This window comes from Lichenostomus cassidix, chromosome Z (assembly GCF_008360975.1).
Source record: "Lichenostomus cassidix isolate B80296 chromosome Z, HeHo_3.0, whole genome shotgun sequence".
Classification (NCBI taxonomy): Eukaryota; Metazoa; Chordata; class Aves; order Passeriformes; family Meliphagidae; genus Lichenostomus; species Lichenostomus cassidix.
Window position 1 is genome coordinate 25,944,324 of NC_139511.1, and position 27,003 is coordinate 25,971,326.

The window sequence follows — 27,003 nt, forward strand, 5'->3', positions numbered from 1 at the left end:
TTTCAAGCCTTTATTTCTTCATTTAAGTAATTGACAATTCAGAAGGACACAGACAATAGGGCTGTAGCAGAACAGTGTTACAATTAAAATCGATTTCTATGAAAAACAATTACAACAGCTGTTGAAAATCCAGGAAGGGTTGATGTTTTGAGCATAACAGAATGCATTTTAAGAAAGTATTTGTACTAAAATGAGGTGTTTTGTAGATCTCCTTTTTGAACAAGGAGAGAGGAGAATCCTTGTGTTGATACAGGATCTGGAGGGAGCATTTTATCACACTGAGAAAATAATTTTCTCATCAACGAGTACACCTCTTACTCATCTTTCTGAATTTTCATTCTTACAGCATAAAACCCACCAGAGCAAATTTATTCGTTTGTTTTTTTTTTCTTTCTTTTATTTTGTTTCTGTTTTACACTTTTGTTTGTAGTGGTTTAGGTTTCTGCTTCAGTAATTCAACCCTTAAAGGGTTAAATTGATTTCTCCCATGCTTTTTGTATGCAGTTCTCTAAGATGGCAGGCACATCCAGCAAGTACTTCCTTCAATTCTAAATGGCTTGGGCACACACCTTCCAGTGTCTTAAGTTGATGGAGGTCTTGAAAGATAAAATGGAGGTACTGGTTAATCTTGTTCCCAAGGAGTGGTTGTTACTTTTAATCATGCCAGATAGGCCCAAACCTCAGAAATAGTTACCAGTGGCTGCTGGATGCAAGGCAGTAACCATTCATTAATTATTAAATGCTTCACTGACATTCACAGCAAAATCTTCTGGCTTCAGTTCTAAAGCAGAAGCTGGGAATGGGGCAGTTCCAAGTGTTTGGCTCATGTATAAGCAAAACAATCTTGATTAAAAGATGAAGATGAGGTTGGCCACAACTCAATGTTGTGGCAAATAGAGTTGTGTCAGGACAAATTCCCTTTGATAAAAACTGGCAACAGTAATTTGAAAAGTGTATGCTTGTTACTTTATTTATTAAAGAGTTGGGGAACCTGTGGAAATACTAGCTTTCTTTCAAGAAACTTGAATTACAGAGTGGAGAAGTAATGAGACCTAGTTGTGATGGTCTTGTATAAGGACCAAGCAGAAATGTTTTTGTAGTAGTAATAGTCTGAGTGCTTGGTGTGCCTCTTGACAACTGATGTGTGGTTTGCATTCATTTCAGCGTTTCTCCTCTATAATCAAAGGCAAAGACAGAAATCTTCATAGATGCCGTAGGAGATAATCATGTTTTTCAAGCATTGCAAAGCCACTAATTAAGTGAGGCATTAAGAGGTCCTTTCATGCAATATACCACTGAACTGCATAAAAGACAGAGTCTAGTTGGTGTGCCTGTTCCATGACAATTTTCTTTTATATATTGCCACTGCTCTGCAAGATCCCTTAATTTAGAACTGTTGGAAATGCTGACCACAGGGCAGACCACTGCTGCCACCACATTGCCAAGAGGAGTGCTCATCTGGAGCACTTTGCGCAGCAGGGCTTGCATTTCTTGACAAAAGGTTTTCTTTGTTTGATACTAACCTCCATCAAAATTATAATTTCTCATTCAGGTATGGATGAGCTGTAGCTCCTTGGCTTTATAACTCTTAGGGAAATGGCAGAATCTTCCTTTTGAAAGGTAAATATTATTGTACTCTCCAGAGAGTTAGAGGCCCAGGGGTCCTGATTACAGCTAGGAAATCATGAGTTGCAGACTTCTGTTTGTGTTTCTAACTGACAGCTATGCTTTCTCCAAGCCAGGCAAGGATAATCTGATATCCTTTAACAAAATGTGACAGCCTGCCAAACCCATAAAAGCCAAGGAAAAATTCAATAAGGCCCATTAAAATGCAAATGTTTGTGTAACTCGGGAGGCTGCATTGCCTCTAACCTCTTTGCATGGCATGCCTGTTCTGTGTGCAAGCAAAATGCTATTTGCAGTGCATTAGAACTAGTGCACTGCACAGATGCATAAAAGGTCGGTAGATTCTTAAGGTGAGATGTTTGGTTTTTGTGATAGCAATAATTTAGGTAAGGATGTAATCTATTAATCTTTGTACATACAGCAAAGAGCTCTCTTAGAAAAAGTAATAGATTAACTTTATTATCATTGTCTTCCTATAATAAAATAAATGTGCTCTCCATCACTTGTGCTTTTAAGTTAATATAAATAGGAAAGTTATTGGAAAATAGCTCAGAAAAATATAACTTCCACTTAGGGACTGATGAGGTAAATAAGACATTCCAGCTGGTGATTACAGCTTTAACTAGCTGAGTGAATCCCCTAGCTATTCATTAATAAATCAGATCCTGCAAACTGAAATAATTTCAGAATTACTTAGACAATGTGCTAAGTAACAGTGTGACATAATCTTTTAGGTAATTTTTAATATCTATTGATCTTTATTATCCAGTCCTGCATTTTACTGACTTCTTACTGTATTTCATTTCCCATTGATTACTAAGGTTGAAATTTATCCTTCCAAGAACAGAGGCAAAATAAGGCTTTCTATGAGGAATTTCCTGTATCTAAGAAAGAAGGAATTTAGACCTAATCTCCCAGTCTGATACTGGGCCTGTATATGGAAAGGCCAGCTCCTTTGCAATAACTCTGAGTTTCTTAATCCATCACTTTCACACTTTATTTGTGCTTCTCCAGCATGAATTATCAGCCTCTACCCCACTTCCAGATAGTACCAGAGATGAACAAAGCCCTTTTTTTATAGTATGTCATCTCCAGCTGCATGTAGGAAGGTTTTATCATGCAGAAAATTCACTGTGAACATTCCCCAATGTGAGAATAACTCAGTCTCCGTGAATTGAGTTTACTGGGTAGGTAGTGGGATGTTCAATTTCCCATCAGCTTTTAAAAATGCAAAAATATTAAACCCAGGCATTTTTAAAAGTAAACTTTGGATGTCAAGGTTCACTTAAAGGTGTCTGTAGTGTCCAATACAGGGCTACAAACTGTGTGGCAAATCCTCTCTACTGGATCTGCAAAAGTATAAATATTCTTAAAAACTTTTGAAAGTGACTGTGCTGTAGAAAATTTTCAATATTCTTAAAAATCTTAAGTATGTTTGTCTGTTAAGAGTTATTAATAAATTTTACAGTTAAAAAAAATTAATGAAATATCAGTGATTGCGTGATGTTGTGGTGTTTTTCTCTGCCTGGTTATCATGGAGAAAACCAGTAGCTTCTTCTGCTGTAAGAACTGGAAATTGTTCAATAGATCTCATGATATAGTAACAGGTTCTACCTCTTGATATAGTGTAATCTTACGGTGGAGGAATCTTTTGAGGATAAAAACCTCTGTATTCCATGCAGTGGTAGGTGAAATAGCTCTTTTTTCATGTCATACTGAAGGCAGTATTGCAGTTCATTAGACTGTCAATTGAATTAAAAAGATAATTTATAAAGCAGATCATTATAATAAAATCAATAGTAAATTTTAGCGGACAATTTGCATCTGTGTTTGATATTCTGCTCCAGAAGAGGGTACAGTGGTGCAAGTCAGTCAAAATCTTTTGGAGGTGTCAAATGCAAATGCAGGAGGATAAGACAGATTTCAGGAGGCGTAGGAAAGCTCAGAATCAGCCCCCATTTGTCTCTGCTCTGAGCAATCTATCAGGATTTCAAGCTGCTTTTCTTTTCCTGAGGTAGCAATAACAACTGTTTTCCCTTCTAGCAAACAGGACCTTAGTTTAGAGTATAATGGGTACCTGGGTGATACATCTTAATTCAGATTATTCCAGAAACCATAAAAAAATTTGCTGTTGGTAAAAGTATCTAGCTATGGAAAAATGGGAGTAGCAATAGTTTAGATGACAGCCTATGTCCTTCTCCAAAGCTGATCTCTGATGCAGATTTGGTAGATTATGGCAAGTCTCAGGGGGCAGAAAGTGGTTTCAAGCTCAGCGGAATCTACTTTCCACCACTTAATTTTTTGTAGTTACAGAGGTGTTTGAATACTGGTGACTTCCTCAGTAACCATGTTTCAGATGCAGATTTTCAGTATTGGTTGCCTTCCAAGTGACACAGCTGGTGAAATCTATCTTTCTCCTGCTCTCTCCATGGTGCTGTTAAGTGGCATGCTTTTTTTTCTTTCCAGCATTTGCCTGATTGGTATCCCCATCAATTACCTGAACACGTTGCACAAGTGAAAGTGAGGGAACAGGCTAACTGATACTTTATATGGACAATAAATCCCAAAACACATCTGAATGAGACCTAGGTTTTTCCTCTGTGTTTGAGGGCTTCATGCGATGAAGGAGGAGAGTGAGCAGAAGAAAAATACCTGCTAAAGTCTTCTCTTTCTCACTGTAGTGGTTTAGATCCTCAGTTCCAGAGGGGTGGGCCTGAGAATTTAACTTCTTCTGATGACTTGGCACTATGGACCTTGGGTCTGGTGTTAAGAAAATTGTATTTTTCTTGTCTTAATTTCCTACACTACACCTTGGGGAAAAAAGTAATCAGCTATGATTGGGGAAACAATGTAAATTTTCTTCACTTGTTCAAGTAAATTTTGCCACTCCATGGAATTATTTATTTGGGTTTCATTGTGGATGAGTATGACACACATCATGACATAAGCCCTAAAGTAACTTTTAAAATGACATTCAGGACAACTGTCTTGACAAACAAAGCTTTTTTTTTTCTTTTTTTTTTTTTCCATTATATTAGCATATTTTGCTCAAACATGAAGCAAACTTATGGACAAACCTGAATTGTCACGTGCTTCATTGATCATGACAGCAAGGCTGTTTCATTTCCCATCCATACTCATGGTCATATATAGTAAAATAAATTACAGCACAATTTTTTCATGTTAACCTTGTCACTTTTTAAAAACAATATACATTTAATACTTGAAGTAAGAAAGGAACAAAACAAATATAACCATTTTTTTTCCACACACAAACATGTACATATGAACTACATGTGCTTGCAAACAGATTTCAGTAAGTGTGATGATATTTTAATATATCTGCACTATGGCATTCCCTCCACAAACAATGAGAGACTTATCATCGTGTGTACTTGCTCAAAAGCCAACTTCCTACTATATGGCTGTAAGCTCAACAGATCAGTGTTATAATTTACTTCCTACTTATACAGTGCCCAGTGTAATGAAGCCAAAGTGTTTGCTTTTAATATCAAAATGGCATAAATGAATCATTAAGAATCAATATTTTGTTTTCTAAAATATCAAAATTACTAATGTGTGTACAAGTTGACAACCATCTTCATAGATACCTACGCAGCGGCTTATGCACAATGCTTTAAAGCCATTGTTTTTGGCTTAAATGTGAAGAGGTGATGTTGACTTGCAAATGCCATGAGTAGAAATAGGCAGACTTCTTTAAAGTTACAGACTTCCATTTGTGTTTTTCCCTTTTCTTCCCAGAGTGTATATTTTCATCTTCTGCAGCTCAGTTAGCAGTGTAAATATTAAAGCAATCCAGAATAAAAGGTAAGCCACAAGATGAGAAAGAATTAAAACATAAGTTCTGCTTATTTTCCACTATAGCCGGCTTAGTGGAAAGCAAAAAACCTAGATTCATTTATCAAATTTCTAGTGTAACCAGGAGTAACAGAATGGTGTCAAGAGGATTTCTTCTGATTTATATTGCCTGACTACAGTAGCAAATCTGTTTTCAGCCTCTTACTTCAACACTTCTGCTTCATGACAATTTTGGTACAGTTGAATAAATACAAATAAATTATGAGGCAAAAGTCTGTTCTTTTGTACTTTTCTATAACCTATTTTAATATGGAAGATAAAGAATCTTCAATTAAGTTGAAATAATATAGAGCATTTTCTTGACTATGCCAGCTCTTCCCTCCTTCTGCTGATGCTATAAGTACAGATTTTTATTTCCAGCTGGCCTTATACCCAACCACCTGCTTCTAGTTAAAAAGAAAAAGAAAACAAAGCAAAACAAAATAAAAAGCTCCAATCCCAAAAAACTGCAGATTGCTTTTAGCATGTAGCTATCTCAGTGGCAAGACTCTCACAGAAGTTGGTTTATTTCATTTGCAGGAGGAGGTTTACTCAAGCTTCTTCTTTTTCTATTTTTAGTTTTGGCATGAAGAAGGTTTAAGAGCCTGATTTGAGATCTAGATTCCAAAAGCCATGTGAACATTCAGTAAAATTTAACCAAATCCAGATATCTTCCTTTGGCATCACAGTAATTTGAAACTGAGAAGGGAATTGAGCAGAACTGGGAGACAGACAAAAGAGCATGTGTCACTGAACTAACTGTGATTCTTCTAAGCTGCCAAGGAAAATTGACTTTTTAATTCTTATTACAGATAATAGGAGCAGGGCATCCAAATCGCTTGGCTAACTTGAAAAATCTCATTCATTTCTTGAGACATTCTCCAGCAATCAGGCCCTTGGACTTTTCCAAAGATGTTCCTTAAACTCCTTCAGACACAATTAAGTTTTAAATTACGGCTGAGAGCTTTTTAGTTCTTCTTTCCTGATTCTCTTTAGCACAAAAGCAATCAATCACATAGGATGCTGAAAGAAGGTCAGACAGCGTGTATCCAGTGTTTTCCCGCTTGTTGTCTTATGGCAAAACCATGCAACTGCAGCAGTCTGAGATTTCTAAGACAATACTGCTGTGCTGTTTATTTTATCTAAGAAGATCAGAGTTACAGTTCAGTGAGGAGGGACAACTTGACCATATCTTTTTCCCCTGCTGCTCCATGTCAAGCACTGAGAGGATGGGAATGGACAAAGGAGTCATCATGCCAGCCCCAGGTAGGCTAGGACCCCTCAATCGAAAAAAAATAATTAGCAAACTTGTCAGAGTAGGCTTGCTCTTCCTCATTTCTTGCTGGATGTTTCACTGCTATGAATGGAGGTGGAACAGACTGCAGCTTATCATACAAATGTTGCCTTCTTTGAGGAAAAATGGGTAAGGATTTTGCATTTTATTACTGGGTAATGGACTATATTTTCACAGGATGCAGTAGTGGATGAGCCAAAATAACTGCATAACTACAGTTTCTTGTCTGCCTTTGCTGGAAGCTGTTGTGGTCCTTGGGCAGCCAGAAGCTGCTTGCTCTACTGGATTTCCAGCCAAGACTGTGTTTTCATGTGTTAAATGCAGATTTCTGGAATTCACGCATCCTGAAAGTTTTTCTGAAGAAGTCTTATGTCAAAAACAGATATCCAGGCATGATGTAGCAAAGTCTGTTTCACATCTTTGAAGTGATTCAGTTGCAACATGGCCTACATGCCTCAGTTGTCTGCTCACCAGCTTTTTTTCTGTTATAAGGTTTAGATAAGACTTTCCATTACATATTAAGACTGAGTTCTTACAGTGTCTCATCTGCCTAAATTACAATTTGTTATGCTGAAGATGTAATGTGTAATATTCCTTAATTTTCTTCATGGTGTTATAATTTTCATTTTCATATGTGATGCAATATCAACATTAAATAAACAAAAAAAGAAAAGATAGCTACCATTCATGTAAATAAAGGAAACTTTGAATGGCAGTGTGACAGTGAAGTCAACTTAAAGAAAGCTTAGTTAAAATATATCCAGTGACATCAGCAGCTCTCCAGGGGCCTTGGAGTCTCTTGTTCAGCTCTATCTGGAGCTGTTACCCCTGCTGGCACTGGAAGCACGTGTGAATGGATAGTGAGGTGGGTACGGAGGGTAAAAGCAACCTCCCAGTCTGAATCTAACTGAAGTTACATTTTTGTGGACAAAGCCTTTCTGAAAAGAAAGTGGTAAAGTTAAGAAGAAAGAAGGAAAAAAAAAACCCAACAAAAAACAAAACAAAACAAAACAAAACAAAACAAAACAAAACCAACCAAAAAAAAAAAAAACCAACCCGAAACCCCAAAACCAAAACAGCAAAAAAAAAGAAGCAGCTTAAAACTTAAAAATAAAACTGAGGTGGGGTGCTGCTTGGTCTTTATCCATCCTTAAATCACTGAAAAAACTCTTTTCTGTACACATTGCTTCAGTGTTCTCTTAAACTCACTTATGGAAAATTTAACTTGGTTGGAAAAATGGCTGGGTTAGAAACTGTCTGGATGGCCAGGCCCAGAGAGTGGTGAATGGTGCTGCAACCAGTTGGTGTCTGGTCACTAGTGGTGTTCCCAGGGCTCAGGATTGGGCCCAAAGCAGTTTAATATCTTTATCAATCACCTGCAGTGCCCTCTCAGTCAGTTTACAGGTGACACCAAGTTGGGTGGGAGTGTTGATTTGCTGGAGGGCAGGAAGGCTCTGCAGAGGGATCTGGACAGGCTGGATCATGGGCCAAGGCCAAAGGTGTGAGGTTCAGTAAGGCCAACTGCTGAGTCTTGCCCTTGGGTCACAGCAACCCTACACAGGGTGGGGGCAGAGCAGCTGGAAAGTGGCCCAGCAGAAAAGGACCAGGGAGTGCTGCTCGACAGCAACTGACCATGAGCCTGTGTGTGCTCAGGTGGCCAAGAAGACCAATGGCTTCCTGGCCTGTATCAGCAATAATGTGGCCAGGAGGACCAGGGCAATGATTGTTCCCCTGTACTTGGTACTGATGAGGTCACACCTCATCTCCTGTGTCCAGTTCTCAGTCCCTCAAGCCAGGAAATACGCTATGGTGCTGGAGCATGCCTAGTATGGTAACAGAATGGGTGGAGGATTTATAGAGTAAGTCCTCGGAGGAGCAGCTGAGGGAGCTGAGGGTTTTTAGTCTGGAGAAAAGGAGTCTCAGGGGAACCTTATAACTCTCTACAACTCCCTGAAAGGAGGCTGTAGCCACATGAGGGTTGGCCTCATCTCCTGGGCAGCCAGTGACAGGAGGAGAGGTCACAGCCCCAGGCTGCACCAGGGGAGGTTCAAGTTGGATATCAGGAAGAATTTGATTTCACTGAAAGGGTGGTTAAGCATCAGAATGGACTCCCCAGGGAGGTGGTGGAGTCATTACCTGTGCAGGTGTTCAGCAAATGACTGGGTGTGGTACTTAGTGTTATGGTCTAGTTGTCAAGGTGGTGATCAGTCAAAGGCTGGATTCTGTGATCTTGAAGGTCTTTTCCAGCCTAAATGATTCTGTGATTCACTGTGATTCTCTAAATTCTTCTACATTCATCTATTCTGATCTTCATCCTGATCTGTGCAAGTTTACTTTAAAACATGTTTGCAGGAGACTCAGGCATTGCTCTTATAGGAGTCATCGACAAGGATATTTTGGTACCTGTTTTCTCGAGCTGCTTTGCTGGTTCTGACATTTTCAGGTTTCTCCTTTTCTGCAGAACAATTGCTGCTGCTCAGAGTTTTGTTGCACTGACTGCCAGGTAAATTCAGGCTAGTGTCAGCATGGGAACCAGCCGGTATATAAGTCAGAGGTAGGTTAAAACCTTTGATTCCTCTTTTAGTGCCAGATATGCACTATCCACCTGTTTCATATATGATAGGGGAGCCATGTGGGTCAGATGCCTCCTCACATCCCAGTCCTTTTTCTCCCCTGCAGTAAAATAAATTGTAGTGTGTCTCCTCGATCTCTAGAAGAGAAGTAGAAACGTCTCCTTTAAGAGGCAGGGTAGGCATTCAGCCACTGTTCTTAAAAGAATTGCCGAAAAGGTGCTTGTCTAGGTCTGACCTTGACACTGTATTCCTTATTCACCCCAAAAAGCCACAGTTTTTATGTGTCCCACAAATACATGAAAAGGCTGTGTGGAGCAAGACAAAAAGTGTCTCTGGGTCTTGCTGTCCTCACTTCTGTTAAGAGGTGCCATATGCCTTGTCAAGTCCATGCTGAAATAAGTAGGCTGCAAAAAGTAGAACATTGCTAGAGGCAGGGAACAAACACTGATTCTGAAAAACCGAATACTGACTGAACTCAAGGCGATACACAGAACGCTGACAGCTCTGCAAGGTGGTGCTCAGCAGCAGCAAGCAGTGATTTCCATCACCAGCACACATTTCACACAGATAACTAAGCACATTTCTGCTCACAAATCCTTGCAGTGCACTAACAATGCAATCACTTCTTAGAGTCATTCTAAGGGAATAGGGGAATACAGCAACTCATAAGTAATCTTAAATGTACGTTTTTTCTGGGGAGTTGTTTTTTGGGATTTTTTTTTTATTGTGTCATTTAATATGAGGAAATCAGCTGCAAATGTCTAGAACTTAGGAGAATTTTTGCTTCTAACATTGATTTTAACATTTAACATGAAATGACTGCAGGGGCAACTGTAGATTACTTGTTGAAAAAATGACAATTACAAGGGAAAGGCACATGCAAATGTCTTCAAGGGACAGTTCAGAAACATTTTGTTTTATCCCCATTTGTTTCTTTAACTGCCCACATTAAGGTACAGTAGAGTTTTGGACTTCAGTGCAGTGGTTATTATATCAACAAAAATAATTTCCCTGGTGTTACAATTTAATCAGGGGTTGTTCCATTATATTAATGTTCTACAAATGTCATAGAACAAAGAGTATTCTTATCAAGCATGTCCATAAATCTCCAACTATCTAGTTCAGAGCACTAAAAAAAAAAAAAAAGGAAGCAAGAAAAAATAACTCTAAACTTAAAGCCAACTTAAGTGAAGAAAATTCTAATAACCCTTGCAACCTCCTCAGTTTGGCTACCCAAAATTAATCAATGATGCAACCAAAGATTAACTGCTAAAAAAAGAGATTCTCAAAACTGTCCAGCTTTGGGTCCTGCAGCTAAGTTATGGGTACATCTGGGGAGCACAGCTGGATTTTACAACTTTTGGCACATTTTTTTTGATAGGAGTGGGAGATTTTTATCCTGCTTTGAAAATCTCTGCCAAAGAATGTGGGTACTACCTTTAGAAGCATCTGCATTCCATTATAGGTCAGCCTGACTTTGGTTTCAAAGTGCTGAAATCTAATGCTAAGATAGAACACAGGCTCTTAAATCACATTAATCTGAATATTCTGTTTTACAATATTTTCATAATCATCTTGGTTAAACACGTATATAGTCATTGTCATCCTTAATCCAGGTTATGCCAATCATTTACAAATGGTATTTGCTATCAACCACGTACGACATGCCCATGGCTCATAATTGCTGGAAAATTGAGAGGTGGCTGAACAACTTTGTATCTTGCAATTGCTGAGAACTTAAAAATGAAAACCGTGGTATTATTGATAAAGAATAAAAATTTAGTTTTCAGTCGTTTGTGGATTTCTTTGGAGGTATAAAACAAACAAACAAAAGGTTACTTGTACTGAACTAATTCTCCACTTCTTTCTTCTCTCCATTAAAAAAGATTCCTAAAATCTGGAAAAACTTGCCCCTCTTGTTCTAAGATACTGCCCCTGAAAGAAACATAACCACATTATTATTAAAATGGCATCAAGAATAGCTAAGTAATCTGTTCTTGGAAATTAGCTTTGCGTCTCTGTGTTATCTACAAATATACAAGATGAGAATGACAGTGGCTAGAGGTTCATAATATCTGGCAGTATGTTAGCCTTTTGAGGCTATCATGTTTTAAACATTTTTTAGTATTATAAATCCCCATATTATGCATGAACAACTGTAGTTTACTTGGCATTGGAGAAGAGTTCATTCCTAGTAGCAGAGTGTATGCTTTTTATTCACTTGTATAAATAGTAAGATGACCAGATTTCCCAAGGAGTCTTCAGAATGTATTATGCTCTTTATTTGGCCCAGTACACATTAACATTTTAACAGTAGCTTTGAAATTAAAATCAGGGCTAACAAAACAGATTCTCTCTCTTCGGGGTAGAACTCAACTCCTCCATGCCAGCATTGACTAGTGGGTTGCCTTCCCTGTGTGAGAACCAGGGCTATGGTACAGTAAACTGGTCCAGTGTGATATCACAGATATAAAAAATATTCCATTCTGTATCAAAACTAGGCACATGCCTTATATTTATATGAAGAGTAGATCGACAGAGTTGAGCCATTTTGCTCTCAACTATTCAACTCTGGCCTTCTACGTGAGGAGAAAAATATCTTATGTTATTTCTAATTGGTAACTACAAGAATCTAATTTGGGTTGGATGGTAGTTAAAAGATGGGTGACATCACACTTGGGTCAGTATTGGTGGATATCTAAAAGCACAACCTCTCATTTGTATTGCTTCAAAATGTACACAGTATAGATGTAGATTTAAAAAAAAAGCCAAAAAACTACCAATTTTTTTGTGGTGTTGAACCAACTAGAAGGGAGGATGCAAAGTTTTACCAAATGAGATATGTGGATACAAATTTCACTGTAGAGTGTGGTTTAGACAAATGTGTCTTTTTCTTTAAGTATGTAAATCCTACACTGTAGGTTTTTTTTTTTTCCTTTTTCCTTTTGTAGCAGTAGAAAATGTTGAACAATTGTCCATGAGCATGAGCCAGTGGTTCATTGCTGATATCCCCAGAATGCCAATATTTGCAATGCAAACAGTTAGTACAATTTCCCAGTTCTATGAAAGGCCCTGACACATCTGCCTCAAGGTCTGGAGGCTCTGTTGTATAACCACAAATAGTCTTTCCATTTTCATATAACCTTTTGATACACTGACAGCTGCATTAAGCTGCTTCTGCCTAGCGATTCCACATGCCAGGCTGTTTTAATTGGTTTTAATGCCACAGAAAAAGCACTGCTAGCAGAATACCATCAAATCATTTTCATATTGAACCTTCGTGGTCCAGAAACCTCCCCTTCAACCACAGCACCATTGTTTTTGCGAGGGACATATTCAAGGTCAATGCTGGTTTTGTGTTTGCCTTTCCCTCGGCTCCACACAAAAAGAAGAAGGAAACAAAATAAAACCACTCCAAGGAATGTGAAACAGCCCATAGCTGTGGACACCAATATTGTCTTAAGGTCCAGAGAGTAGCTGTTTGCATTAGTTCCATTAGAACTTGTGTCGTTGGAGTCTGTCATGTACATAGGGGTCCTGTTGGCGTAGAGGAAACGGTCTGAAGTAAACCCCTTTACCGTCAGGGAGGCCGAATAGGTGTCATTCCCAGCTGCGTTACTTGCAATGCAGACATAGATCCCAGTGTCCTGGTCTTGGGCAAATCGGATCTCCAGGGTGCCATCTCCCAGCACCGTGGCTCTACCATTCGATTTAGCTGTGATCAGCCTCCGGCGTGGGGTAACCCAGGAGATGGTAGGCTGTGGGTCCCCGTCAGCATTGCACATCAACTGCACGGTCTGCCCTTCCTCCACTACCAGATACTGCAGCTTCTTGTCTTGTATCTTGGGCTTCTTGCAGGTGAAGTAAAAGGAGAGGGCTGTGCTGTGAAAGTCTCTGAAAGACCTCTCTCTTACGCTGTCTGGGCCAGCACACATCGGTGGCTCGCCGCCAAACTGCAAGGTGGGCTGCCGCTGCAAAATCCAAAGGAGACGGCAGTCACAGGCCAGAGGGTTGTTGTTAATGCAGAGGACCTCAAGGCTTTTGGAGGAATGGAATACATTCTCTTCTAGGGTTTCTAGCAGGTTTTGGGACACGTTAAGCACACGTAAGAATCGGAGCCCTTGGAAAGCATGTGGTTCAATGGTGCGCAGCTGTGCCCCCACCATGTGGAGCTCCTGCAGGCGCACTAAATCTGACAGCATGCCTGCTTCGATGGTGCTGATGGGGTTGTAAGAGAGGTTGAGATGCGTCAGGTAAACCAGATGTTTGAAAGCAGAGTAAGGAACGGCAGACAGGTTAGTGTTTGTGATGGAGAGAGAAGTAAGGTTGAGGCCGTACAGACTGTTGGCAGGCAGCATGTCCAGGAGGGGCCAGGCCTCTATCTGTAGGTCTTTCAGGCGAAAGAGTCTTTTAAAGGCGTATGCCGGCAAAGCGTTAATGTTGAGCTGTTTCAAATGCAGACTGATGAGGTTGTGGAGGTGAGAAAGAGCTTCTGTTGGTACGGCTGTGAGGTTGCATCTCTCCAGGGTGAGCTGCTCCAGGCTAAGCAGCCCACTGAAGGCCCTGTGTGATATATACACCAAATCATTGTCCCCAACCTCCAGGGATTTTAGGTTATGCAGATCTTGAAACATGTAGTCCAGCAAAATGACAATCTTGTTTTCACTTATATCAAGCTTTGTTAAATTTGACAACCCAGTGAACACCCCAAGGGGGACCAGCTTCAGACGGTTTCCTTTCAGCCGCAAGGAGCGCAAGTTGAAAAGATTGTTAAAGGCTCCAGGCTCCACATTGGAGACAATGTTGTCGCTGAGGTCAATCTCCTCCAGCAACGGGTAGGATGTGAATTCCTCAGGGTTAACGCTTTTCAGTCGGTTCTTGCTGAGGTCCAAGATTTTAGTCTCAATGGGAATGCCTTCTGGGATGGACATGAGGCGTCTTCGGTGGCAGCTGACAGACTTGTTCTGCGCCGAGCATTCACAGCGGGCCGGGCAGCCCACGGTGGGGCTTGTGAAGACAAGCAGCACAGCCAGACCCAGGAACGGCTGCCAGCATGATAGAGCTGTGTGACGCATGACTCCAGTGATCTGGGCTGACCCTCCGTCACGGGCCTGTGGGGTGAGGATGGGAAAGGGGAGAAGTTAAGTCTGCAGAAAAAGGAGAACAGTACCATTTCAAAGAAAACACATGTGTTTTCATATCAAACAAAATAATAAACCCCACTATGACTGGCAAGACCAAGAAAAAAGCAGATTTTGCTTCAATGTCATAGGGCTAGTCAAAGGATTTGTTTATCCAGTGTTTTCTTCCAGGTGTCAGAGGAGACAAAACAGCTTTTCCTACTTCAAATGGTAAAGGAGGTTAGGTTTCAGTCTTTTCTCTCTCTCAGTAGGTTTTCTCAAGACAGTGTTATAATTAACCCAGAGATAAACACCATACACTCTGCAAAAAGGGCTAATAACATTTGTGATCAGTTTACAACATTGGGTTTCTGCAAGGTGATATGAAACTAAGCTTTTGCCTTTTTATTCCCATTAGTGTTTTAAGGAAAGCCTTAATGATGTATTATAATCAAGAAAAGGAGCTCCTTAACAACGAAAAATTCCTTTTAACATTTATTGCATATATTACAGCTATAAATAGATGAAGCTTGTTCACACACACACATACACAATGGCTCCAATGAGGAAGGAAGAACTGGTGCACCTCTGATTAGAATTTGTAATAAGACAAATTGATTCTTTGCTTCTAGTGCACAGAGGTATTTTGTGTGGCTTTTTAGAGCTCAAGACCTGAGAAGGGTTTACAGAATACATCTTTGTACTTCCAAGACATGTAAACTAGCTTTAGGAAGACAAAAACAAGATAAGATGAGCTGTCTATGTTTGAGAAGCGCAATGTCCAAAGAAGCACCACAGATTTCATGGAAATCACAGTTGGTAAGTGATTTATTCATTCCTGCCTTCAGGTTAAAAATGAGGATAGAAGAACACAAGATAACCTCTATTAAATTAGCAACCCTTATCCAAAGGTTGGACTTTTCAGGTTTAGTCACCAAAGGCAAGGAACTTTTTCGATAGTAACTACTAAATGAAGACAAACAATAACCCATTTCAAGCAAAGAAGCAGAGAAAGATGTAAGTGTTCATCAAAAGAAGGTGTGTTTGAGACTTTTCAGAGTAAGGCAAACTGCAAGCAAGGACTATGGGAGAGCCTTAACTCCTACGGTAGAACCAGCTTGATGAGGCTAAGTGTTAGTGCTGGGATTCAGGCTTCATAGTATTAATATGCCTTTTAATGGGCCCCAGGCCTTGTGAGCCCTTTTCTAGATTGTTTAATTTGGGCTTCGTTTTAGTTGTACTTGTAAAAATATTTGCATAGCTTCTGCCTGTAACTGCCGCTCAGGTCTGCACAGATGAATATTGACCATCTGGTCCTACCCATAATGACAAAATTATCCAATGACCAGGCATCTACCACCTCATCTGTATGTTCAGGCTTTGAGGATCATCTGGCTGCTGCTTAAGAAATTTTCAGCTTACATTTGAATCGAGTTCTTTTTCCTATGAGCTGTGACATGGATTCTAATATAAAAGAAATCCTCCTGTATGCAGAGGATAAATACATTTAAAGAGATATGGTATAATTAAATTGATGGAACAATCAGACAGCTATTTGAAAAAATAAGATATTTGAGGCTCATTAAAATAATACTGAATAAATAGCAGATTGATGAAGAAGAAAGTCCCACCAGGGACTTTGTAACTCTGGCTACAGCAACACCGCACTCCACTGGTACACAGCTTGAAATGTGATAACTCAACAAATCATCCTGCCTGACAGAGAAGGGTTGCACTCTCAGATTGTTGATGATCAGAACAGTGGAGATTGAAGATGCAAGAAAAAGAGCAGATATTTGGATCTATTGATATTATTGTATCATTGAAAATTCTAAACAGGAACTGTGTGGTTTGGATTGTAAGCATTAGTATTGTTGTAACTGGACTGAGAAATAAACACCTGTTGTGCTCTGATTGTTAAAGCTAAACTGAATTAAAAAGAATTTATCTTGGAGCTCCATAAAAATTGTGTTCTTTGACTGACCGTAAATGAATGACGGACATATTATTTCTCTCACAACTCTGTGGATGAATTTCACTCTTGACTGAGTGGCTTTGTATTTCCATTTTTACACTTCTATGCAGAGACTATTAATATGAGGCACATTGCATGCTGGTAGACTGGAGACTGGGATGAAAACTATTCTGTATGATATTACCTATAAAAGCACATTTCCACTTTATTCTAGAAGGACAACCTACTGAGATTTAGTTTCCCCCTTAAGTTGTAGTCTTGCAAGTAACTATTGCTAGTTATGTCCAGCTGTGACAAAGATTTTCAGAGATAAACTTCACTTCATTAGCCACTAAGTTAAAACTGGAAACCTACAGGGGTCTGTGAGTTAGGTGTTTGCAATGAATGCAGATCAGAGAGGCTTCTGGGTGCTCTGATCATTGCTTTCAGAGCTCAGTCTGTGAGGTTAGTGCTTTCATACTGATACTTGCAGCATACAGGGATTTCATTTCCTACCTTAGCCATCTAATGTATGAAGCACAAAGTAAACAGGTTCAGTGGCAAATAAGCAACCCTGGAGTGTTTGGTTTAGATAGTAAAAATACGAAAAGCTTTTTGCAGCTATCCGATCCACCTGATAACTAAAACTTCCGAGGAGTATAAAGTAGAAGGTGGATGGTATAAAAGATGATAAAAGGATTTTTGGACTGTGGCTGGAATAAAGAAAAGTAGTATTAAGAAGTCACTTCAAGCATTAACGGTAGTCTTTTGCAAAGGTATGTGAACAGATATGAAGACGGATATATATTTATCTATAAGGGTGTGTACAGGTGTGTGTATGCACTGGATAGAAAACAAGATTCAGGGCTGAGATACAAGCTGGAGGGAATACATTTCAATACGGAAAAAAATTGTATTAAACAGCAAGTCAGAAAAACAAAGATTACTGGATCAATAACTACAGGTCAGAAGAAAATATAAATTTATTATTTCAATTTACAATGAACCAGATGATGCTACCATTCTTTTTGCTAACCAAATCTATATCCTTAGCTTTGAACTGCTTTATGGAAAAATTACTACATCTTTGTTATGCAAAAAATGTAACCTTATCTGAGGCTACGTTTAAAAGGTCTAACAATCAAAACATGTGCAGGACGAGGTGAATTTTGGGAGAAGCCTTAGTGTGAACTTAGACTGTCTATTGCATGTGGTCCTATTTGAATTTGATGAATATTAAATTGGATTTTCACGACATGCCCAGTAACATTGCTAGCTGGGCCTGCCTCATACCTTCAGTCTAAGAACATTTCAAAAGGGTACAGTTTTATTCATAAAGTATATTTCATGTCAGTGTGATCACTGTTATTTATTACTATACATTTGTTAATCAACATGGTACTGTTTAAAAATCAGAGTGAAATTATGCCATTAAAAGATATTCTTCACTGCAAGATGATGTCTTGCAATGAAAAATTATTTTCCTTATTTCTTTAAACTTGTGGGTTGTTACTTAATTGGCAACTTCACTGGTACAGTGCTGAATAATTAGTGTCACTGTTCAACATGATGCTTTTCATTCCTGATTAAACAACCAGCACAACATACTTTATCTTTGCCATTATAGGCGTTTCCTCTAAACATCTGCAGCATTGTAATTTTTTGCATCCTTCTCTTCATTGTGGTATATATAAAAAAGTAAAGCGTATGCATACAGGTAGGTATACACACACACACAGACACACATAAATTTAAGATAAAAGTATAGTCTTTCTGCCCTATGATTGTATCATGCCTTGCACTACAGAGTACTTCTCTAAAATTACAGCTTGTTAGATGAAAATTCAAAAAACATAAAAAATTACAAACTGACAGTTTTTCTAGGCTTGAATGTGAATGACAACATGTAAAATTGTTTTCCTGACCTTTCTGGGGTATTTTTCATGCTTTGATAGACTCTGGGAAATGAAATATATGAAGGAGTTGTTTATGAAAAAATAAAACCAAACTAATTACCTTCCTTTTGTCTTTCTCTGGCTCTGTTCCTTAAGTCCAAAGTCAAGAGTCAAGTTACTGTTGGCTGAGACTCTTTTTCAAAAGAGGACCCTGTTCAAAGTTCAGCTATGCAATTATGAAAGCTCATTAAAGTTATTAGTTAATAGTTCCGTGTGATCTCACCCAAAACAGACTTCTCTAATGCTTTGAAATGCAAATCAGTTTGTACATAGTTCTGCTGCTTTGAATCTTCCCATGAGTGCTTCACAAGAATGTACAATGCCCTGTAGCTTTTAAATTGAAAAACTACACTTAAAAAAAAATTAAAGCAACCCACTACTCTCTTAGAATGCAATGCAAATCTAAATATCATATATAGGAATGTGCCAAATCATGCATATGTTATATATTGTTCCACTTCTCCCTCTCCCTCAGATGAATTTGGAAGCCTTTACAGCTAACAGCTAGACAGAACTTGACCATGCTCCTTTCCATGTCCCATCTGGTGCTCCAGTATCATAGCTTTAGTCAGAAAAGGTGAGAGTCAGATCTGTTTCTGTCATTAGCTGCATTAGCATCACATGTTGCTCTACTTGGTAGTTTTGATCTCACTTTTTCCTCCCCTTTTCCCAGCCTTTCAGATGAAAAAACCCTCAGTGGATCATATCAGAGATGATAATTTTGCCTCATGCTGGGGTCACTTAATAATTTACCTTCTCAGAATCCCTTTACAAAAACATACTCTATTAAATAAATGTCCTAGGATTAAATGTTGCATGACAAGACAGACTTGTACTGGTTGTTATTATGTTACCAGCTAATCCTGAGACTTGTACTGATTATTATTATGCTACAAGATAACCCTGAGAACAGGGTGAAGTATCTGTTTTAAAAATGTGTGCTGAGTTGACTCTGGCTGGACACCAGGTGCCCACTGAAGCTGTTCTATCACCACCCTACTGAACTGGACAGGATAGGAAATACATAGCAGAAGGTTCACACGTCAAGATAAAGCAGGGAGAGACCACTTATCAGTTACTATCACAGACAGAACAGACTTACCCCAGGGAAATTAGCTTAGTTTATTACCAATCAAATCAGAGTAAGATAGTGAGAAACAAAATCAAATCTTAAAACACTTGTCACAACCTCTCCCTTTTTCCTGGACTCGACTTCACTCCATATCTTCTCTCCCTTTCCTGCATGGCAGTGCAAGGTTTTGGGAAATGTGATCTGTAGTCAGTTCATCACATTTCCTCTGTCACTCCTCATCCTCTTCCCCTGCTCCAGCATGGGGTCCCTCCCACGGGCTGCAGTTCTTAATGAACTGCACCAGTGTGGATTCCTTTCATGGAGAGTAGTTCTTTTAGATGGATATTTTTATGAGCCTGTGTTTAGGGATGGTAAATTATTCTTCCTGTATAAGATTGTTTCTCCTCTGAATGCTGGATTTTAGCATTGCTATATTTTAAAGCAGGGAGCAGATACTAAGGAGTATAAATGTTTCTGTCTTTGCATGGCTGTCATCATCTGCCTCACTTCAGCAAGCAGTAAGCCAAAACTGTTGTTCAGACTTTTACAACAAAACACCTTTGCTCATGTGGTGAGCAGGTAGTATTGAATATGTGAAGCTAAAACTACTGAAAATTTCACCTATGTGGTGCAAAATTTTGCCCAGCTCAGTGTAGCTTGGGAAGCTTTTTAGTCACAGCTTTATCTCTCAAGTAGCTATTGCAGTTCTGTTGGAAGACCAGCTGATCTGTCTTTGCTGAACTCTTCTGTGGTGCTGGACTAGACCAGGTAAAGGCAGGGAGGGTGACTAACCTTTGCTGCTGGACTGTGCCCAAGGTGACAGTGGTGGGAAGTTTTGCCCAGGAGATAAAAAGAAGATTGAAGACAAACAGATATGGTTTTAGGGACAGCCAAATGACACATGAAAATATTAAACATTTAGAAATGCTCTTACGGTGAGACACAATGCCACTAGGAGAATGAATGAAATGCTGACTGTGTCATTTTCTGAGCTGACTGCAATTTGGACATTCCCACCATATCTTCTTTCAATGTAAGAGCCAGTTTGTAGCAAAGGCTTTGCCTTACCAGGTCTTGTCCCTGAAAATTAACTAAGTTTAGTTTATTGTGCCCAAATTCCATAACAGACTAAGTCAAGACTGCCTATATATTCTCAAAATAATGATTTTTCTTGAAATCAAGCATCTCCGAAATTACTCAAATGAATTCTGGTGTTCTACCTTTTCTGTCTCTTTGATCAAGCCTTTGCTTATGCAGGGTTTATGTTCTCCCTCCCTATATTGATCTCTTAAACATTTCAGCATTTAAATAAATTTCAAAATATTCAGTAGCTTTCTATCTGCTTTCTAATAAATAGATTTAAGGATTCTTGAATAACAGCAGCAGCAACAACAACCACTAGTCTGACAATTCATTGAATTTGAGACAATGTTTTGATTAAATTATTCTGCATTCTTAGGATCATTCTCTTCTACTAAGTAATCAGTAAGTCTTCATGGGCTAATATCAACTCAGAAACTACAGTCAAGTTGCATTTGTTTTCAGAAAAAAGATTGAGACCCAGATAATTAAAAAAGACATAATGCAGAAATTGCAAATAAAAACAAAAATGGCAGCTAGAACAACATTCTTTATTAGCTTATCCAGTAATATTATTTTAAGATTGATTAAAAACTTTCTACCAACTGTTATAAAACTACACAAGTGGGTATAATTTTTGCCCTAAATACTTACATTTTGTCTCAATCAAAGTGAAAGAAGCATGTGCGCCAAAACACAGAAGGTAAGAAAATCACAATGACAAATTCATATAATTATACAAATTATCTGTACAAGGCTTAGAAGTCCAGATTCTCCAAATTAAGCAAAGAAATGAAGCCATCATTTAGATGGCTGTTTCTAACCCAGTGTGTCTAAAATTAATTTACCAATTTCTTGCAGTTTTCAGAGAGAAAGTGAACCTCAGGAAGAAATCTGAAGGAAAAAATAATAAATCTTAAGCATTGCCTCTCAGGAGACATTTCATGCATAAATAACAGGAAAAGAAAGTGGAAATGTTTGCAAGAATTATAGGCACTTCCACTGACATTTCTACTGACCTTGATGGTAAGTTGGAGGGGAAGAGGTTTATGAAAAGCTTATATGAACAATTATGTGAAGGGCTGTAAAAGATGCTCCGAGGTAAAATAAAATTCAAACCTTTTTTGTGTAGGTTAATGATATAAATCAGCCATTCAGGGAGGATAACACTACCATCATATCCACACAATTAACTAACTTATAAAATTGCAAATGATTGCATAGAAACAGTTTTTGACAAAGAAGTCTTAGTTGAATAAATTAAAGAACTACTGTGAATAGCAGATCTTTTCTACCATCTATTCCTTCTGAATTCAGAAGCAGATTTTTGAAAGGTTCGGTTAAACAAAATTTCTTTTGCAAAGTTCACTTAAGTCTATTAAATAGTATTCCTATTTTACTGGTGAAAAGTGATGTCAATAAGAGATATTTATTTAGTGGCAAACACCAGAACAACATAATTACCATGAAAATAGATGTGTTGATATACCTAAATATGATAATGCGATAGTGGACAGAGGTACAGACTTATATCTCTGAAAACAGTACAGCTCCTAAGCAGTTTTTAATTAATTTTTTTTGAGCTGCTTAGTATGGGAAGAGCACTCACCTGTTATAGCTAGACTCCATCCCTAGGCCTGGTTTTAAGTATCTATGCATGGTGGCCCTCTGAGTGATTTATGACTTCAAAAACCATGCATGAGTCCACATTTTTATGAAGTTGCTTTAATCCTAACAGCTACAAAGCAAAATTACATTACATTCTGTTTCACTGATGATTCTTGCAAGATTTTAATGTTATAAATACTGAGAAAAGCTTATCACAGGGGAAGAAAAAATGAAGTTTTCATATTACAGGAGGGAAAATCATATGACAATGAAGAAAGAGTTAAAGTTGTTACTCTTGGGGAATGCAGCAGACCAAAAATTTAAAGATTTTGAAAAGACTAAAAATCTCTTGTGAGTTAGGATTCATTTCTTCAAAGTGGACCTTATGTTTCACAGTGTCTCTAGGCGAGTGAGCCTTAAAATGCTTTGTTACCATGAACAGGACACTGGCGAATGTGAAATTGTTAAACAGTATATTTGCTTTTCATACCTTCTGTAACTAATGAAGTCTGAATAAATTAACTGAAAACTAAATCAGTGAGAAGGCTAACTGCATTGATTAAAGAGTAGAAAGTTTTTTCGACACAGCTCTACACTAAAAGTTTATCTCCCTCTTGAAAGAAATAGTCTTTCTTCTAAAACTATCTGGGCATAACAGAACAGATCATACCACTGTGGCCTGGACATTATCTGTTATGCAGAAAAACAGGGGTGGAATTTCCTCTAAAATTTTAATTTTAACATCCAGCTACTTCTCATCTCCAGTGAGTGAAGATCTCAGTGATGGGAAGCAACTGGAAAAAAAAGGAAGTTATTTTAAATCTGGATTGGTAGCAGACTTTCAAGGGCTAGTACATTCAAGAATACTTGAATTCCACTTCAGTAATCTGTTTAGGAAGCCACAGGCAATCTGCTTTGGATCTAGATCATCATAAGAAACATTCTTGATATAACCTGTTAGATATGGATGTTTCCTTCAAATACCTGAACATTTAAGTCCAGAGAGCTCTGATGTCAGTAATGTGCTGACTTCCACCTTGCGTAAACAGAGGCACTCTTGGTAACTTTGACAATGGTTTGCAAGTTTCTGCCCATTGGCATAATTTCATTTTTCATAACCTTAAAACTAAAAATTCTTCTTTGTTATCTTGCCCACACATGAAAGCTAGGTGTCAATGACCTTATTTCCTATTAAGAGAGGCAGACAGATTAATGTGCCATGTGCAGTTGAGAACTTTTTCCGCAGCAGCTCTATGTTTGAACAGGACAAAAGTGAACCCAAATGTACCTCAGAGGGTATGGTTCTGGTAGAGCTAATTCTAATACCGATCACCATCCTGTGGTTGCTGTCACTGTAAAGGGTTTCAAACTACTTAAATCCACTGACTTGGGTCCCTGCAGTTTTTTTTTATGGCAGCAACACTGACGATGGGGACGAATCATGGTATGCAGAGGCTAAAGTGTGTGTACAGAGAATGTGCCTAGGAAAGATAAGAGATCATTTAATTAGTACTACAAGGGCTTTTGTTACTTCATAACACAATTTAAAGGATGTTTAGCCAAAAGGCTCTGAATACATAAGACTGTATTTTTAAGAAACATTTTTAGCTAAGTACATCTGAAAAAAAAAGCCATTTACAGATAACATTAATCTGTCTTACCTAGAGGTAGATATAGTATAAAGTTGTTTTAAAATAGCTGGAAATTGAATTAAATGAGAAAACTAAAGAAATTGAAACCAGTACATTTTCTTTTGTACTAGAAGAAGAATCTCAAAAGTATGTGGGTATAGCACATGTGGTGATGGGAGACAAGACACACTTAGCAGAGCTGCAACAAATAATTTCCATACCATTTATCTGGTACAGTAATACAAAAAAATGTATTCTAATACAAGAAAAAATTAAACCCATCCTGTGTGGTTTTCCCACACCTTGATAAGCACGTTTGCAGCACTTCTGTTTGTATCTTCCACTGAAACCGTATCAGGCAAAGCAAGGACTACATTCCCTGGGGATTATTTTCATACCACCATACACAAAGCTTTCACAGCACAACCTTGCAGCAAGCTGCTGACCTATCTGCTGCTGCTCTTTTTGACTTCAGTAGTAGTCAAAGTCTGGAGACACAGAGCAGAAGCTACAGCATTATATTCAGAATATTAAAAATAAGCAAAAGGAAATAAATACCTTTCTTATTCCTTGTCAGAAGGCCCTCAGTTGATACTATGGCTTTCAATTCACAGTGGCTATCACAGCAGAAAATTGTGGCCAACATTTGAGGGTGGCACCAAGGAAAGAAGGGATATATTTCAACTCATTGGTCAACAGATGTTGGTCATGTGTGAAGAAACAGCATGACAGCTCTAAATGCAGTCACTTAGTGGCTCAGAAAAGGAAGATACCTTAGGGGCAGATGCATGAAACTACTGCACTTTGAATTAAAATAGAGTTGATTATAGTGTGTGCATTTGAGAGAAGAAGAAAATAGCGAACTGCCTTGGAGATTTCCTGTTTGGTAAAGGCATTCTTAAAAGATACTTAGACTCAATATCAACCTGCAGATGGATCAAGGTAGGACATTCAGAAATAAGACCTGACATGTTTGCAGGTGGACTAGACACAGTCATTAATCTCTGCTTTATTCATACCCATACTCCATGAAGGTTATTCCAGGTATCTACTGGTGTCAGCATGAGCTGAACTAAGCCTCTGTGTTGAGGGAAAAAGGAACAGAAAGAGATAGAATGTGGGAGACACCAAGCACATGAAATTTGGTAGTCAGAATTTTTTTCAGCTGTATAAGAGTCATAATCACCCCTTGATCTGAGTCTGGTCCATTCAGAGCTCCTAGTATCACAACAATGCTGTAGCTAGCTTCCAAATGATGCAGACAGAAATTTACTTACTCTTCTATGCTTCATAGAAAAACTACTCATTATAAATGAAACCTATTCTGCTAAGATAAGAATTTACAGTCACCTATTTGCTTGAAATCTGTACCCCCATTTGCTGGGGTACCACTAGCAACATTCCAAACCCTGGCAATGGAGGCTGGTTTCCTCAATGCTTTTTTGACTTGGTGTTTATATATTTATTTAGAAGTAAGAGGCACCTCCTAAGAAACTGCATCTCATTCAGTTATTATCAGACCTAATGAAGTCACTTTTTGTACAAGATAGAGCGTCTGCCATGTGAATTAGTATGTATTTGGTAAACATTTTTTTTAATTACTAGCAAAAGACAGCAAATGCTTAAACAATATTCCAAATACATTTATTTTCCTGGTTAATCAAGATAAAGGGATTAGGAAGCACAGCTTTCCATATTGGATTTGCTCAGCTGTCATAATGTGCTAGGTCACAAAGGTAACTCTGTATAGTTTTTTAGTCCAGAAACATTTTTCATTCTTTCTTACTTTTTCATGGGAAAACAGTCTGTGTCTATGTAATCCTGCTGCTTCCTTGAGAAACTGACAAATGACATTTGCGGTGGGTGGTGCTGTGTCCTACAGCTGTCCTGATTTATGTGTGACGTCCAGAGGCTGATGCCAGCCAGCAGACACTGGAGTTGCAATGAGCTGGGGCAAAGCTGCAAGTACTGGGAATGCTGCATTTTCCAGTTTCTTTTGCACCTATTACAATCTACTGACTCACTGTCTCTTGGAACACCTGCAGCAGTTCTTCTTCATTGCTGTACTTTCCTCCCCAAGTTGAACAACAAACCTAATCTACACCCATATCATATTTACAGAAGTTTTCTTCTTGGTTTAGCTCTACAGGCCTAAGTTCAAAGATGGAGATGTAGCTCATATTTTTTATCTGACTCTATAGATATACAGTGCAACTCTACGAAAACTAAAAGCCTATTTCTCTTGAAATTATTTTAACTTTTGTTGAAAACCTTTTCCAGTGTATTATTTCTTCCCCAATGACAGTTATATTTCATGAAGTCCATAATATTCTATATATAAACAGTTTCAGTGAATAATTTTCAACCAGTTCATGCATACTAGGACTCACAAAAATGCACATATTCTTAGATGTCTTTAAAGGAGAACACTGTTTATACCATCTGTACCAATACTCCCTAAGACTAATATACTTGTCCTTGTCCTAAATAAAATTAATGCTAGAATAGCTTTTTGTTGCCAGAGCTCTTTCAGATGCCCTAAATAAGAAATAAAATAAAAAATGAATGCTTGGGTCTGCATGAATACATCTATCCATAATGATGTCTCTATTCTATTCCTAATTAAAAGCTCATTAATATCAAAGACAACTGTAAGAAACCCAGATGAGACCATATCATTTGGGATTTTAAGACTGAAGGCACTCACACTATCAACTCAAATTCTCTTACTCAAAAGCTACTGTAGGTGTTATGTGAAATAAAGTTTTATACTACAGCAACATTGATATACATCTTTACACAGGCTATATGTGATTTTTCCTCCTCTCATCCTTTCTAGCTCTGAAAAGTAACTTAGGCCACAGAGCAACTGGAATAATCTAAGAATAGGGGAACTGAAAAAAGGGTAATTGATTCTTTCTCAAAAGCACTGCATATTTTCAGCACTATTGGTTATAAGAGCAGGAAGGGTTACACAAAAAAGGAGGATGCATGAACAGAACGGATAGTATTGGAGCTGTGCACAAGACATCTTCCAGCATCTCCTCCAGAAGAAATCTTGCACATCTGAGTAATTTTTGAGCAGATACCATATAAATGAAAAATCTCTCTAGTAGCTAAGGAAAAACAAAAGAGGAATTCATTTACCTTGTTTGCTGAGGGGAATATTATGCCCTCTGAATCTGGAGGTGAAAGGATATCCACAAAGCAAAGGATGCTGACGATGTCCCTT

At 38.3% G+C, this 27,003-nt stretch overlaps 1 protein-coding gene across 1 annotated transcript; it reads right to left on the minus strand.

Moving 5' to 3' along the window:
- LINGO2 (leucine rich repeat and Ig domain containing 2) lies at window positions 1–27,003 on the minus strand. Its single transcript, XM_085042195.1, has 2 exons — window positions 26,919–27,003; window positions 1–14,462 (listed from the first exon to the last, which is right to left on the minus strand). The coding sequence occupies exon 2, from the start codon at window positions 14,424–14,426 to the stop codon at window positions 12,606–12,608; it is 1,821 nt and encodes a 606-aa protein (XP_084898321.1). The 5' UTR covers window positions 14,427–14,462; window positions 26,919–27,003; the 3' UTR covers window positions 1–12,605.

Coding starts and splice junctions, on each gene's coding strand:
- LINGO2 (XM_085042195.1), bottom strand. CDS start 14,426: ATGCGTCACACAGCTCTATCATGCTGGCAGCCGTTCCTGGGTCTGGCT.